Genomic DNA, 17621 nt, shown 5'->3' with positions numbered 1-17621 from the left:
TGAAAGTGGAGAGTGAAAAAGTTGGCTTAAAGCTCAACATTCAGAAAACGAAGATCATGGCATCTGGTCCCATCACTTCATGGGAAATAGATGGGGAAACAGTGGAAACAGTGTCACACTTTATTTTTCTGGGCTCCAAAATCACTGCAGATGGTGACTGCAGCCATGAAATTAAAAGACGCTTACTCCTTGGAAGGAAAGTTATGACCAACCTAGACAGCATATTGAAAAGCAGAGACATTACTTTGCCAACAAAGGTCCGTCTAGTCAAGGCTTTGGTTTTTCCTGTGGTCATGTACGGATGTGACAGTTGGACTGTGAAGAAGGCTGAGCGCCGAAGAATTGATGCTTTTGAATTGTGATGTTGGAGAAGACTCTTGAGAGTCCCTTGGACTGCAAGGAGATCCAACCAATCCATTCTGAAGGAGATCAGCCCTGGGATTTCTTTGGAAGGAATGATGCTAAAGCTGAAACTCTAGTACTTTGGCCACCTCATGCGAAGAGTTGACTCATTGGAAAAGACTCTGATGCTGGGAGAGATTGGGGGCAGGAGGAGAAGGGGACGACAGAGGATGAGATGGCTGGATGGCATCACTGACTCGATGGACGTGAGTCTCAGTGAACTCCGGGAGCTGGTGTTGGACAGGGAGGCCTGGCGTGCTGCGATTCATGGGGTCGCAAAAAGTCGGACACGACTGAGTGACTGATCTGATCTGATAAGTTTATACATATTTACTGATCTATTTTATGCAAAATATCCTGGTTAAAAATCTAAATATTCTGGTCAAACCTAAGAGTTTAAATGCTACCCTAATAACAACCTGATTAGAGGGATATCAAGTGTAAAGCCTAACCCATTCTAAGAAAACCACCTAAAAGAATTAGTTACCAAAACATTATATGTTCAATAACAAAGAGAAACAATTCTGTGAGGAAAACAAGTCACGTATGTAATAAGCACTATATACTCACCGTGTAATACACTCAAAACTTTTTTTAAGTAGGTAGTATATTTTAATGGAGTTCACAACACACTATCCCAAAATATGGAACACCGGCACACTATTTTTTAAGATGAAGGAATTTCAGAAACAGTGTGTATAAGAAAGATGCTGCCCTCTTCATCCTCCCCTGAAGCAGGTTATAAGGACTCTCAATCACTCCCTTGTCCCTGAAGCTTCTTATGTGAGAGGTAGGTAAAACCCAAAGGAAAAAGCGCACCCTCATCTCAACAACAGAGGGATGCCGAGAAGAATCCGAATGCACAGTCCCTGACCGTTTTCCCACAGTGCACTGTCCTTATACACTTTGCCCTCCCATGTTTATCCAAGATTTTCCACCCTTCGTCAAATCTAATATAAAAACGCTCAGACTTCACTGTTTCTTTGGGTCTTCACCTCCTCATGAAAACACCCACTTGGTGTAAAATATATTAAATAAATTCATATGCTTTTCTCTTGATAATCTCTGTTAATTTTCAGGTCCAGTCAGGAATCTTAAGAGAGTCAAGGAAGAATTTCTCCTCTACAATTCACATGATTCCAATATAAAAGAGTAGACAGCCTAGAAATTTCCCTCCCACCACTGGTCCTCACCTGCACAATTCCCCAAAAGTCAGGCAATCAGTTATTAATTTCTTATGTATCTTTCCAGAGTACTTTTGTGCATATATAGACAAATACAAATGCTCACTTGCCCACCTGTTTTACTCACTAATATCCACTACACACCCTGTTTCACACTTTCTTTTGTCACTTAATATACCCTGGTGAACTCTCTTACTTTGCATTCCCTTACAATGAATAGGTTCAGAATCTTTTCATAAATCTAAAGTACTTTTTACTCAGTTTTCCATGGGTTGTTTGATCATGTCTTTTGTCCATCTTCCTATTAGGCTGTTGTTCCCTCTCTATTTCTAGGAGAAGTTTATATAAAAGGAATGCTATCTTTGATCTGGTCCTAAATAGTTTTCTCAATTTGTCATCTGCCTTTCTGACTTTGCCTATGGTATTATTTGTTTTTTGGTCACAAAGCATTTTGCATGTTTTAATGTAGTTAAAAAAAATTAGTCTTTTTTCTTTAATGGTTCTAGATTCTAAGTCATACTTAGAAAATTCTTACACAAAAGTTTACAGAAGAATTATGTCTTTTCTTCTGTACTTTTATGCTTCCTCCCTCCATCTGCATCACTGTCCATTTAATTGATCCATACGTTAAATTTCATCATATTCCAACTTTTTTCCTCTATTGTCCCAACATTATTCATGGATAGTTTAAAATTTTGCCTGGTGATTTGAGACATATCCTGTACAATATACTAAATACTTATATGGAATTTTGTTTATTTCTGGACTTTCTCTTCTAATCCCCTGGTCAGCCCATCTCTTCATGTGTCAATAATGCATCTTTTAAATTACTGACACCTAGTCATGTAACTTAGTCCTCAGTAGACTTAGTTCCTTCTAGTTGCTCTTTTTACAGAATCTTCCCGGATATTTTTACTTGTTTATTTTGTTTTACTGTTCCTTAATAATTACCTTCCTCTGTTTTTTCCCCTCCAAAAGAAAAATGGTTAATTGGCATTTCCTTGGGATTTCATTAGCTTTATAAAACAACCTAAAGAAATTTCTTTAAAACCTAAAGAAAAGCTATTATAAGTTTATGATGTTGAATCTTCCTATTCTAGGAATTACATTTTTCTATTTGTTCATGCCTTCTGTGTGCCCTCTGGGAATGCTTTAAAAATTTCAAGTAATTCAAAGTAAAATTTAGATACTACTGGCAGTATACGGAAAACACACAACTGTGCCTAGAAACACCTGGAGGTACCAAGAAGGGGCTGACATTTAAGTTTGGCCCTCATTAATGATTACTTACTTGCAAGAAAGAGAAGAGCAAGATTAAGAGCAAGGGGAGACATCGTGCAGAAGAAATTTAAGAAGATGTGTGTAAGAAATGATGTGTAAGAAAGATGGTGAAAGAAAATTCAAGATACTGAGTTATCTGGTAAAGCAACAAGATTAAAGCATTTCTGGGAGTGATGAGCAATAAAAATAGTAAGTAAGTATATCAACCGTAAGGAGGTATTGAACTACAAAGGCTTTGTGAATCATGAGAAAGAAGGAAAATTTTATCATACACGTAAGGGTAAGCTTTATTTATTCACTGTTTTAAAAGGCAACTGTGTGTTTTACACAGACAAATTAAAAAATTATTTTCAAATGGAATTGACTTGTAAATCTTACTATTCTGTTCACAGAAAGCTTAAAATAAGCCCACTACAAAAAAACCAAAAGAATAAATAACAAAAAATTGAACATACCTATATAAAAACTGCCAAGGAAGCAGAAACAACAAATTTAAAAGCAGTACAACTGTATTTTTGTTTGTATTGACAAAGACTCTCTCCTTAACCAAACTTTATTAAGGTTCCTCTGAACCCCTGTCTCAACTAGGCCCTGTGTCCTTGCCAGACATTTGAGCAGTTCCTCACTTCCCACTGTTCATGGATGATATCTAATCAGCCTGGCCTGCCTTCAGCAAGAGTCCTGTTAAAGTCTGGTTAAGTAGAATCTGGCCACCCAGATGGCTCCTCTTCTTTATTTTCCATTCACTGAAGACCTTCCTCCCTTCTACTCTGCTCCTTAGCTATAAAACCGAGACTTCTCCTTGTATTCAGAGTTGAGCTGAGCTCTATACTCAGGATTTTTCTCCCTATTACAAGAGTTCCTGAATAAAATCTGATTTTACTGCTTTAACTATTACTGACTCTGGATCTGTTCAACTACATGTATGTGTGCATGTCTGTGTATATTTTAAATTAATTTCAATATATTTTAAAAAATTTATTTCCACCAATTTTTCTGAACAGAGTTTTTGAGAAACCCATAATATGAAAAGCAAATTAATTCACTCAGTTATTTCTTCCTAGAATTTTAATTGGTCTAATATTCAGATGTTACGTAAAAGTTGCAACTTTTGGTCTAAAGTTCACCATCTTAAGTAAGCAATACTAGTAAACATAAAAAGAAGCCTCACTCTTTCATAAAATGACTTTTGAACAACACTTTCTTATTAACACCAAGTGAGGATGCAATTTAAAGAGAAACTTTCCAAACAATCAGTATCCTCTTAATCTCTATAAATATCATACTAACACATGGAAAACATTCTTAATTAACTTAACATCTAACATTCTTTAATTAATTTAAAAGAAATTTACTTAAAGAAATTTTCTTCCCTTCAACTGCCTTAAAGTATGAAAATTTTCATCTAATCAATAATTGTTCCCCATTCCACACCATGCCTGAAAACATACACGTAATAAATACTAAATTAAGCTCATTTTATTGTGCAATACCATATATGGTTTAAAATACTTGCATAATAGTTGAGATACACAGGATGCTTCTTATTTACTGATTTAAGCATCTGGCAAATATTGAGACAATCTTCAAAGCAACCCTAAACAGACAGGTAGTATAACCCTCATTTTAGATGCATGAAGACAGGAAGCACAGTGACATAAAATAATATCACAATAATTTACTAACGGCTGATTCGTGCAAATATATAGCAGAACCAACACAGTATTATAAAGCCATTATCCTCCAATTAAAAGTAAATAAAGTTAAATTTTAAAAATTCATCTTGACCAATTTTATTTTCTTAAGAACAGTCTAGACAAGCACTCCCAGGTAAAGCTAGAATACAAATCGATACACAATTTTTTACATAGCAACTTAGCAATATCTTTTTAAAACATGCAAACTCCTTCTGGCATTTTAGGAATTCATTCTACAAAATAAGACATATATATATATATATATATGTGTGTGTGTGTGTGTATGTGTGTGTATATATATATAATGTAGGAGCAGACTCATCACTGCTCAAAGACAAAGGAAAATTAAACCACAGTGCAATACACTGTAATACAACTCAACAGATTTTTAAAAATCACCTCCACCAGTTTTTCCAAATAAAATCTGGAGAAGGCCAGAACATGACAAGTAAACTTGAATCATTTACTCAATCACTCCTTCCTAGAATTTCAAGTGGTCTGATAGTATTCAGACTTTATATCAGAGCTACAGCTTTTGCTCTTAACTTTACTTCTCCATAATATGATGCAATATACATACACCTGATAATATGCAGGCACTAAAATTCATGTAAGAAGTACATCACTAATTGAAATAATGCTGCAAAATATAAATATGATATTTTTACAAGAGAATAATTATATATGTGTGTGTTATTTATGTAAAGAACAGAAGGCTAGAAAATCTTGCACTTAACCCATATGCAGGTGACGGGATAACAGGTAATTTCAGGATTTTGTGTTTATATTTTGTACTAGGTTGCACATTCCCAACAATGAGCACATATTAATTTAAAATTGCAAAAAAAAAAAACTAGTATCTGTTCAAAAAAACTTAAAGCCAACAAATACTTTAGCAATTAAATATAAATGCATACAATCATGAAATATGAAAATTTTGTAACTCTTGAAATCATAAAAGAATACGCAATTTTGGGGGGTTTTTTTTGGCAAGCCATGCAGCACGTGACATCTTCGTTTCCCGACCAGGGATCAAATCTGTGTCCCCTGCAGTGGAAGCATAAAGCCCTAACCACTGAACGGCCTGGGAACACCTTGTAATTCTTAATTTTATTATATAGCCACCATAAGCTCACACATACAAACATATGTATATTTATATGTGCCAGTTCATATCTTGTAACTTTTAAATATACTTTTAAGAAACCACTTAGAGAATTTCAACAAAAGTGATTTCCACTTGCTTTTTACCCAACCTAAACTGTTATATATTCTTCTTTTATAAAACAATTGACATTTATGTTTAAGCCATTTCATCATAATTCAGAATATATTAAGACCTTAATCTAGATTTCAACTAAAGAGTAGAAGCATTTTGGCATACCAAGTGCAAACAGTAATTAATTACTCAAGATAATTTTCAATTTGAAGCATAAAAATTTAGGAAGATAAATAATAAAAACCTAGAAAATACAAAAAAATAATAAAATTACAAAAGTTACTGATACACACTTGAAACCTGAGACCAAGGTAACCAACATACTCCAAAGACACCAGGAGAGCCTATTACTGCTGCTAAAACGTAGTTCAGCTGTTAGAGGGGAGGGACACAGTGACAAACAGCTTCCCTGCTACAGGGGTGGCAGGACATCTATCAAACTGGACAATAAAATTGCAATTGAGTTTCTTTGGCTTTTTATAGCAGCTACATGTATCCTGATGTAACTGCAAAAGCTATACAAGTCTGCAACATTAGTTTTTTACACACCAGTTCTTTATGAAGAACCAAGTTATAAATTTGTGTAACAGAGATTTTAAATGGCTGTAAAAAGGAAAAAATATGCATCACTTCAGTATTATATGCACAAAAATATTTATAAACCTTTACAACTAATATCTTCAAAGAAAAATTTTTGATTCCAATAATTTCAGCAGAATTTTTATCAGCATGCTACAAATTGTTCACCTACTTACTGAATCACTTCAGCTCTGTCCTAAACTTTATTAAATATTGATTTGAAGAGCGTTAGAGTATAAGCTTTCCATTTTACTTTAAAAATAGATACCAGGATTTATGATTCCAAACACATTAACATAGCTACATTCAAATAAATCACTTTACATCAGACTTACTAAAGAGAAAAGCTTTTTCATAAATGAAAAAAAATCATACAAAGAAATAAAACTGAAAGACATTTATGAAACATTAAAGGTGAAAAACCACAAGACGCAACTTGTAACTTTAAATTTTTCTTTTCAGCCTCAAAAAGTAAAGCTTTAGCACTTATCTTCTGAAGTACACTTCCACAGCAAAAAGGGTCAGGTGCAGTTTTACTCAGATAAAACTACTCTGAAATAATCAGGATTTTTTCCATTTTATAACTGTAATTCTGAAACTTTAGTCCAAGACTGATTCTTGACTCAAAGTAGGCAAAAAAGACCTTCCTAGAATGTCACTATTTTCTTTGCAAAGGTTTTACAATCTATTTAAAGCCGTAAGTCACTGGAGTAAAGAAAAATATGAACTAATTAAATATACATATTTAATACACACAGAAAACAAAGTCTGCTTTGGGTTTGTGTATAAATTTGAGTCTAAAAAACACTGATTCAGACACTACATAAGAAAAGCAGCTTATACTTCTTCTTTTAACATTTTCTATGTCTTAAAATACGCTCCAAGAAATAAAAAATATATTTTCCTTTATGATAAAAAGAATGTATTAAGGGGTCTTAACTGGGGTCTATATTTAATTTACATAGAATTAGTCTGTCTTCATGATACTTTCTAGAGAGTATATTATATTAACATCTTAGTTTAAAAGAGAGGAGGAGAGAATATTGAAGTAAGTAAAACTAATTCCTTGTACAGTTTGAGGGGCCCTAAAAATTTAAAGTACATAAGAAGGGCTTACTTTAAATACGGATTTCTAGAAACATCCCACAAGATTCTGACTGAGATTCTGAGGGGGGGTCCCGGAAACGGTAGTAAGATGCACATCCCAAGTTACTCTAACGAGACAATCCCTAAAACATACTGTGTGTTTGTAGGTACCGCTTTAAAGTCAGTGGCTATTTCCTGGGTCACTGATAAGAAAAGACTGAGGTGCCAAGGTACACACGGGGCGGCATGATGCCACATGATGATGTAATCAATGGCTCAGCTTCCCGGGTGACTCAGTTGGTATAGAATCTGCCTGCAATGCAGGATGACTTAGGTTCGATCCCTGGGTCAGGAAGATCCCCGGGAGAAGGAATGGCAACCCACTCCAGTATTCATGCCTGGAAAATCCCATGGACCGGGGAGCCTGGCGGGCTACAGTCCAGGGGGTCACAAAGGGTTGGACTGGATCGGGCGACTCACACACACAGTGGTGGTGCGTTTCCTCCTTCTTCTTCAGCACAAGCTGCCAAGTTCTCAGCACTACGCTCAGTTAGGGAGATAGGAAGAGTATAAAACCTTTCATCCCTGCTGATGCGGGCTTTCAATTAACAGCCACTATTAACCAACAATACAACATGAGGGCTATTACAGGATCATACATGATTAAATGCCAGTCTACGTTTCCTATCTGACTCATTACTGCTCTTCTTCATGTACGTTACACAGTCTCAGCAGAGCAAACAATTCCCATGCTTTTCCCTCAGGGAAATCACCTCGGTATTTTTGCTTATGCCAATTCCTCCACCAGTGATTCTCATCACCCCTATCTCTACACACCCAAATGTTATTTATCACTCTTCAAGGTTGTAGTCAGGATTCCCTGCTGGCTCAGAAGGTAAAGAATCTACCTGCAATGCAGAAGATCGAGGTTTGATCCCTAGTCAGGGAGATCCCCAGAGAAGGAAATGGCAGCCCACTCCGGTATCCTTGCCTGGAGAATTAACTGGACAGAGGAGGCCAGCAGCCTGCAGTACACAGGGTCGTGAAGAGCTGGATATGACTGAGGGACTAAGCACAGCACAGCACAAGGTGGTGGTCCAATGACATCCGAACTATACACAGCTCAAAGCCCCGCTCAGTTCAATCTGAGTGTCTTTTCTGTGACACTGACTCCTTCCTGCCTTGCTCTTTCAGTGCATGTATAACCTCCCATATTGGAAAGGAACTTCTTTCAGGATAAGATCTCTTCTACCTGCAGGTACTCAACTAAAAAAAACACGAAAAACAAAGGCGGGGAGTGGAAAGAACAAAAGAAGAAAGATAAAGGCAGAAAGGGGAAAAAAAGAAGGTGCCACCTGGAGTAAGACCCAGACGCAGTGACTGAAGACGAGTAACAGAGCCCAGGGAAGGGCTGACTGAAAGACAAGGGAGAAGAGGGGGAGCAGAGACAAAACAAACAGAGACAGAGAGGAGGAGGCTGGGGGGAGGGAGAAGGCACATAGTACAGAATGTCTAGAGGAACACTGGAGGGAAGAACAGAGAAAAAGAGGGATAGGAGAAACAGGAGACGGTGGCTAAAAGAAAAAAAGACACAAGCAAAGAGGGAGCAAGCAAGGTGAGCCTGATGGAGGGCAACACAGACCGCACGAGGAGCCTGCAGTCCACGCCGATGCAGGGTGTGCAGGGTGACTACATGGAGACTGGGGACGGAGGGGAAGAGGGAGTGAGAAGGGAGAGAAGAAGGAAGAAGTAGGGGGAGTGGGGAGAGGGGAGAAGAGAAGAGAGGAAAAACAAGAGGGATGGGAAGCACTGGGAGGACAAAAGGAAAGAGAGACTTAAGATACGAAGAGAAAATTAAGTGCTGTGAATTCACACACAGCAGCATGGCTGAGGAGTACAAAAAATTATCATAATAGTGATTTCAGTTCATTTCAGTTCAGTTGCTCAGTCATGTCCGACTCTTTGCGACCACATGAACTGCAGCACCCCAGGCTTCCCTGTCCATCACCAACTCCACGAGCTTGCTCAAACTCATGTCCATCAAGTCAGAGATGCCCTCCAACCATCTCATCCTGTCATCCCCTTCTCCTCCTGCCTTCAATCTTTCCCAGCATCAGGGTCTTTTTTAATAAGCCAGCCCTTCCCATCAGATGGCCAAACTACTGGAGTTTCAGCATCATCCTTGCAATGAATATACATGACTGCTTTCCTTTAGGATTGACTGGTTTGACCCCTTTGCAGTCCAAGGGACTCTCAAGAGTCTTCAACACCACAGTTCAAAAGCATCAATTCTTCATGCTCAGCTTTCTTTATGGTCCAACTCTCACATCCATACATGACCACTGGAAAAAGCATAGCCTTGACTAGACTACTCTGATTACTAGATTACTTTGTTGACAAAGTAATATCTCTGCTTTTTAATATGCTATCTAGATCATCAAATCTTTTCTTCCAAGAAGCGTCTTTTAATTTCATGGCTGCAATCACCATCTGCAGTCATTTTGGAACCCAAGAAAATAAAGTCTGTCACTGTTTCCACTGTTATCCCATCAATTTGCATTGAAGTAATGGGACCGGATGCCATGATCTTCATTTATTGAATGCTGAATTTCAAGCCAGTTTTTTCACTCTCCTCTTTCACTTTCATAAAGAGGCTCTTTAGTTCCTCTTCGCATTCTGCTATTAGGGTGGTGTCATCTGCATATCTGAGGTTATTGATACTTTTCCCTGCAATCTTGAGTCCAGCTTGTGCTTCATCCAGTCCAGTATTTTGCATGATGTACTCTGCATATTAAACTAAACAAGCAGGGTGACAATATACAGTTGTGATGTACTCCTTTCCCAATTTGGAACCAGTCTGTTGTTCCAAGTCTGGTTCTAACTGTAGTTTCTTGCCCTGCATACAGGTTTCTCAGGAGGCAGGTAACGTAGTCTGGTATTCCTATCTCTTGAAGAATTTTCCACAGTTTGCTGTGATCCACACAGTCAAAGGCTTTAGCGTAGTCAATGAAGCAGATGTTTTTCTGGAACTCTCTTGCTTTTTCGATGATCCAGTGGATGTTGGCAATTTGATCTCTGGTTCCTCTGCTTTTTCTAAATCCAGCTTGAACATCTGGAAGTTCTCAATTCATGTACTGCTGAAGTCTAGCTTGAAGAATTTTGAGCATTACTTTACTAGCATGTGATATGAGTGCAATTGTGCAGTAGTTTGAGCATTCTTTGGCATTGCCTTTCTTTTGGATTGGAATGAAAACTGACCTTTTCCAGTTCCGTGGCCACTAGGGAGTTTTCCAAATTTGCTGGCATATTGAGTGCAGCACTTTCACAGCATCATCTTTTAGGATTTGAAATATCTCAGCTGGAATTCCATCACCTCAACTAGCTTTGTTCCTAGTGATGCTTCCTGAGGCCCATTTGACTTCGCATTCCAGGATGTCTGGCTCTAGGTGAGTGATCACACCATTGTGATTATCTGGCTCATAAAGATCTTTTTTGTACAGTTCTTCTGTGTATTCTTATCACTTCTTCTTAATGTCTTCTGTTTCTGTTAGGTCCATACCATTTCTGTCCTTTATTGTGCCCATCTTTGCATGAAATGTTCCCTTGGTATCTCTAATTTTTTTTAGCTAGCTTTACATCCTTAAACATATAAAGGATTTGGTTAAGTACAAAGGAGCACAAAGTTCATGCCACAAGTAAACAAAAATGGAGACCTAAGAAAGCTTGATATATTTTAAAGTGAGTAGAACCGGTACAGTCAGAGTAGATATTTTTCTCAAGTGAACAGAGTAAGATGAGGTAGGAAATGCTTTTTTCATGGGAAATAGTAAAAAATTAGGTAGAAATCATTTGCTTTTCTAAGAAGATTAGGACAGTGCTGATGGAGGGGAATAACATTATTTTTAAACAAGTTATTTTGAGAACAATAAACCTAGAGGAAAATAACAAACACCTCAGGCCACTGACCATTAGAACTATCCACAGGAGAAGTAACTCGACATGTATAAATTACTACAAGTCATTAAGAAAGAGAAAAATTTCAAAGCAGGGAAAAGACAAAACCCTGCAAAAATAAGAAATCTAACAGCATCAAAAGTTAGAAGATAGAATATTACTTATGACAGCATCAAAAGTTAGAAGATAAAGCAACTCTTTTCCTACTAATAAGTCCTAGAGCAGAGCTTTGGGTGGATCATGGAATCAATTTATTGAGGCGTCATCAGCATTTTTGCCCGGCGGGTGGGAAGGGGGGTGCGGAGGAGGGGTTCCACCGCACGGCTTTCAGGATCTTAGTTCTCAGACCAGGGATTGAACAGGGATTTCACGACCAGCAATGAAAGCACAGAGTCCTAACTCCAGGACAACTAAGGAATTTCCATCATCAAAAACTTTAAATATAAGAGTTTATCACTCCATACCAACATTTAGTAAGAGTGAACACTGTCTCATAGCATCAAGCTCTGTTTCAGGCGTGGGGGAATAGGTGGACATGTGCACACATGTATGTAAACACATATAACTCATCCCAATAGACTTGTTACTGTGAACAACAGTTACATGAAGCTTGAAAATGACACCTCTATTAAAGCCTTTGCCTTTGAACACCTGACTTATTCACAGCAGTGAAAATGAATGAAAGAAAGCTATATGTAAGAATAAAAAAGATTTTTCTGTATGTTCCAATCAAACTTTATTTACAAAAGCACCCAATGAGCAAGATTTGGCCCAAGGATTGCCCATCCCTGGCTTCAATCAACTCTCTCCCACGCTAATGACTCTGATTAATTCTTTTTTAAAATTTATGTATTTATTAAGAATAAAAAAGATTCTTAGAAACAAAAGGTTTGATGAGAAAAATAAGTAACAGAAGAGTTCACACAGTACAATGTCACTTTCATAAAATATAAAAATAGGCAATATAAGAGGTTATGTTATTTAGGAATACATTTTTTTTTAACTTTTCAAGAAGGAAATGAGGACAGGTGGGGGATGGACAGGTTGAACCATGCAACGTGTTTTTAAGTCAGGTAGTCACAATTCTCCCTTTATAACACTTCATAGCATACATGCCACACAAATTATTTTGGATGTAATTAACTCATTTGAAAAGAAAATTTTTAAAAATGTGTATTTATATCAAATATGAAGTGATAAGGGCATAACTAATAAGCTAGCATTAAGAGTCAGCACAAAAGGATTAACAGGAGGAATGATAGACCTATAACAAAGGAAAACAGTCATTTAATTTCATTTGCTGTGATTTCACTCATTAACTCCTAAAGTCAGATAAACACATTAATTAACACTTTTACCATTTCTAGACTAACACTGGTGGTTAAGAAATTTTAGAAACTTTCCTGAGTTTACAAACTATAAATTACTATAAATCAGAATTCAAACCCAGGACCAGCCTATCTGCAAAGTCCATGTTATCTTCATTACTCACACAAATAGACTGGTGACTGGACATAAATATTTAACTATAAACACTCAAAAGCTAAGGTGTCAGAGATATCTTCTATTACACCCCTTTTGTTTTGTGGATAGAAAACAACTAAGAGACTAGGCTACTGGCCCTAAACAGTCAATGATTTGGCACTTCTCAAGCATTTTGGTCTAAGGATCCAAAGTATTTATTTATATGGGGCATGTCTTCAGTTGTGTCTAACTCTTTGTGACCCCCACGGACTAAATTCTCCAGGAATTCTCCAGTCCATGGAATTCTCCAGGCCACAAAGCTGGAGTGGGTAGCCTTTCCCTTCTCCAGGGGAACTTTCCAAACCAGGGATCAAACCCAGATCTCCCACATTGCAGGCAGATTCTTTACCAGCTAAGCCATGAGGGAAGCCCCTATTACTAATTACCACATTAGAAATTAAAGCTAGGAAATTTTACAAATATTGATTTCTTTTGAAAATATTAATATTAATATAGATGGCATTTTTCAAAGCAATAATAAAAATGAGAAGAGTGCTATTATTTCACAAATTTCATTTCCTATTATTTTTGCAAACCTCTTTCATTCTGGCATAATAGAAAATACCTACACTCTAATATCTGCTTTTGTATTCAGTCTGTTGCATTATATTGTTTCGATTGCGGTACATGAAGAAAAATCCACCTTCTAACTAGATATGTAGCTAGAAAAGGTGGACCCCTCCACTCCCTGAAATGGTCTCCTGGGCTCCCAAGGTCTTCAGATAGTACTTCAAGAATTACTGCTCTAAAGATTACATTCCTTTAGCCATTCTTCCTAAGGACATGACAAACTAAAGTGTATACAAAAGTGCTGAATTAACAGGGAATAGGTATAAAATTATTAAAATCTAATTCACATCACACTTTTCTAAATAAGAATTCTCCCAGATATATTTGAAATCTAATCCAAATTAGGTGAGATCTAAACTTAACCCTATTTTTCTCATGAAGTAGTAAAGGGCAAAACACTACTAGGAGAAAATCAGACCAGACTGCGATAGCTCACTAAAACAGACATCAGAATAGCGGGGTACCAGCACAAACTGAAATAACTCAGAGAAGAGGTGGCAAAGCGTTTCTGTAAAGTGCCAAATAACAAATACTTTAGGCATGGGGGCAAAAAAAGTCTCTGTCACAAATACTCAATACTTGTAGCATAGAAGCAGTCATACAAAATACATAAATAAATGCAAATGGCTGTGTTTCAATAAAAATTTATTGACAGAAACAGGTCAGGCCAGATTTGGCCCTTAAGCCACAATTCTTTGAAGAATGCCTTTCACTAAACTGATTAGCTTAAAAATGCAGAGACTAAAACAAAGCCATTTTTGAAAATCACATCTCTGCCTCATTTACCACTGGATTATTCACAGATTGTGGCTAATCTAAGATACTTTTGTAAATCCTTACTATAGCAACACATCTTTCATTTAAGAGAGAGGAAACAGAATTAATAACAACTTCTAAGTACTTCAAATAGCTGAAGTTATACAAACACTCAAGAACATATATTTAAGAAATGACAACATATTCCAATGTGGTTTGGATGCTAAGTCGTACCCAACTCTTTGAGACCCCATGGACTGTAGCCTGCCAGGCTCCTCTGTCCAAGGGATTCTCCAGGCAAGAATACTGGAGTGGGTTGCCATTTCCTTCTCCAGGGGACCTTCCCAACCCCAGAATTGAACCCGGGTCTCCAGCATTGCAGGCAGATTCTTTACCAACTGAGGTATGAGAGAAGCCCATATTCCAATAGATGGGCAAAACATTCCAGAGCAGTAACTATGATAGTCAATAAAATAAAACATTTAAAGATATACCAGGGACTTCCCTGGTGGTCCAATGGTAAAGAATCCGCCTTGCAGTACAGGGGATGCAGGTTCAATCCCTGATTAGGGAACAAGATCCCACAAGCCGCAGAGCAACTAAGCCCATGCACTGCAACTAGGGAGACCATGCACCACACGGGAAGATCCTGCATGACAGAATGGAGATCCTGCATGCAGAGACTAAGACCCGATGCAGCCAAATGTAAATAAATAATTATTAAAGTTACCACACACACAAAAACAATTGAATTAAAAATAAAGATATACTACATTTATCACTTCTTTTCTTTATCCTTCTAGTCAATTTATAATATTAATATTTGCTAATTGTATTACTTCTGGATATATATACAGTTCCTAAATAAGATATATAAAACATAATAAAAGCTAACAAATTTTTTTTTTTAACTTTACATAATTGTATTAGTTTTGCCAAATATCAAAATGAATCCGCCACAGGTATACATGTGTTCCCCATCCCGAACCCTCCTCCCTCCTCCCTCCCCATACCATCCCTCTGGGTCGTCCTAGTGCACCAGCCCCAAGCATCCAGCATCGTGCATCGAACCTGGACTGGCAACTCGTTTCCTACATGATATTTTACATGTTTCATTGCCATTCTCCCAAATCTTCCCACCCTCTCCCTCTCCCACAGAGTCCTTAAGACTGTTCTATACATCAGTGTCTCTTTTGCTGTCTCGTACACCGGGTTATTGTTACCCTCTTTCTAAATTCCATATATATGCGTTAGTATACTGTATTTATGTTTTTCCTTCTGGCTTACTTCACTCTGTATAATAGGCTCCAGTTTCATCCACCTCATTAGAACTGATTCAAATGTATTCTTTTTAATGGCTGAGTAATACTCCATTGTGTATATGTGCCACAGCTTTCTTATCCATTCATCTGCTGATGGACATCTAGGTTGCTTCCATGTCTTGGCTATTATAAACAGTGAAAAGCTAATAAATTTAACTGAATTTGCATTTAAATATTTAACTGAATATTATTTGAAATTTAAAATTTCCTCAGAAGACACAAACATAAAACTCCAAACATAACAAGAAAAGCAACAAATTGACAGAAGACATTCATAAATAATATAGGTAGCAAAGGATTAAGACCAAGAATACATGAAGAACTTCCACAAAACAAAAAAAGTGCAAATTAAAATTAGGGAAACACAGCATTTAAAATTCATCATATTTGGAATTTTTTAAACTCCAGCCATAACAAGTGATAAGGTGATATGAAGACATGAGTATTTATACATCACTGGCAAGAATATAAACTGATACACTACTTTGGAAAAGAACTGTAAATCTTGTGATGTTCCACATCTGCATCTTACAAATTAGCAATTCCAATTCTAGAAAGAAACTTTCTCATGTATACAAAATATATCAAAAGTTCTCATCAAAATGATAAACAGATGAAGTTATACCATGGAATACACACAACTGAGAAAAAGGACACGACGACCCTGGTCAACATGAATGGATCTCAAACAGTGATAAGTAAAAATAGCAAGTTATCAAAAAACGTATTTCATACAATACCATTATCTATATTAAGTACACATATGAAAAATAAAATTATCCAGTGTGGTACGCGTGTGTGTAATTAAAAATACACATAAGACACAGAAATAATGAAAGCCCCAAATTCAGGTGAGGGGGAGAGAAGAGGGGCTGAAAATGGTAGACAAAGCAACTGGGATGGAGAACCCACTTTCATAAACATGGTAGGTACCTTAGTCCTTCTAACTTTTTCTATATCTAGGACATTTCATTGATATTTTTAAACAAAAGCTATATATAAATGAGTAACACTGGATTAAGGTGTTTTTATTTTAAGAAAGACTAGTAGATTTTCAAACAAATATTTTAACAGAATATAACATATGAGCAAAAGCAAAATTAGCCAGAGCTTTTTGTTTACTCAACCACCTTATATTACTAAAGTAATTCTCATCTTTGAATATTGTGCGCCACCTTGTGTTCAAAAAGGTTTAAAGTCCTGTAAAATTCGGAAAACTGTATCTTGAAAATGGATACTTGAAAATGGAATGGGGAGGGAGGTGGGAGGGGGTTCAGGACTGGGAACACATGTACACCCGTGGCGGATTCATGCTGATGTATGGCTAGACCAATACAATGTTATAAAGTAAAAAAAAATTATAATAAAAATTTAAAAAAGAAAGAAAAAAAAAAAATACAAATTCCTATGCTGTGTTACAAGGTTTCACTTTCCTAAGCACACATAACAATGACATTAAAAAAAAAAAAAACATTCTGAGGAACTTAGAAACAGTCTACCTTTCTTATTAGTTATTCCTTGTTTCAGTTGTTCACTACACTTCCAAAGTGTAATCTGCCTTTTTGACTTCATTTTAAGTGTATAAAATTTTGTTAGAGAATCAAAATTACAAACATTTAAAATTCTAAAATATACTGTCATTTAAAAAAACTTACCTTTGAATGTGTGATTGATAAAGTGTCTACCCACACACGCCAGCCACCCCACTCATATTTGATTGCATGGTAAAGTAGGATTCGGAATATGGCATATACCATTTCTGTTATCTTTTGTTCATCTGAATTCTTAGGATTAAAATAGCAGAGAGAAAGCATCCACTCTTGCCACACAGAACACTGTAGCAAACTCCTGAAAATATTAAGAGGACACCGAATTATTTAAAAAGTAAATCAACTGAAAGAATTCTAAAAACGTAAAACTTTAAAACAAAATGAACAAAACAACCAGCTTTATTATGTATACAAAACAATTAAAAACAATGAGGTATTGAAAGTTCAAGTAACTGTATGGTATATTACTTGTACTACTTTAATGAAAAAGCATACAG

General features: G+C 36.6%; 1 protein-coding gene across 5 annotated transcripts in view; it reads right to left on the bottom strand.

The window, feature by feature from the left end:
- LRBA (LPS-responsive vesicle trafficking, beach and anchor containing) overlaps positions 1-17621 on the bottom strand; it is a 758995-nt gene that overhangs the window by 593962 nt on the left and 147412 nt on the right. For all 5 annotated transcript variants that reach the window (XM_010840761.1, XM_010840760.1, XM_010840763.1 and 2 more), the window contains exon 22: positions 17230-17422. In XM_010840761.1, the coding sequence (XP_010839063.1) occupies positions 17230-17422 (193 nt within the window). The remainder of the gene's footprint in view (positions 1-17229; positions 17423-17621) is intronic.

Source organism: Bison bison, unplaced genomic scaffold (assembly GCF_000754665.1).
Source record: "Bison bison bison isolate TAMUID 2011002044 unplaced genomic scaffold, Bison_UMD1.0 scf7180017864146, whole genome shotgun sequence".
Lineage (NCBI taxonomy): Eukaryota > Metazoa > Chordata > Mammalia > Artiodactyla > Bovidae > Bison > Bison bison.
This window is presented reverse-complemented; position numbering and strand designations above follow the sequence as displayed.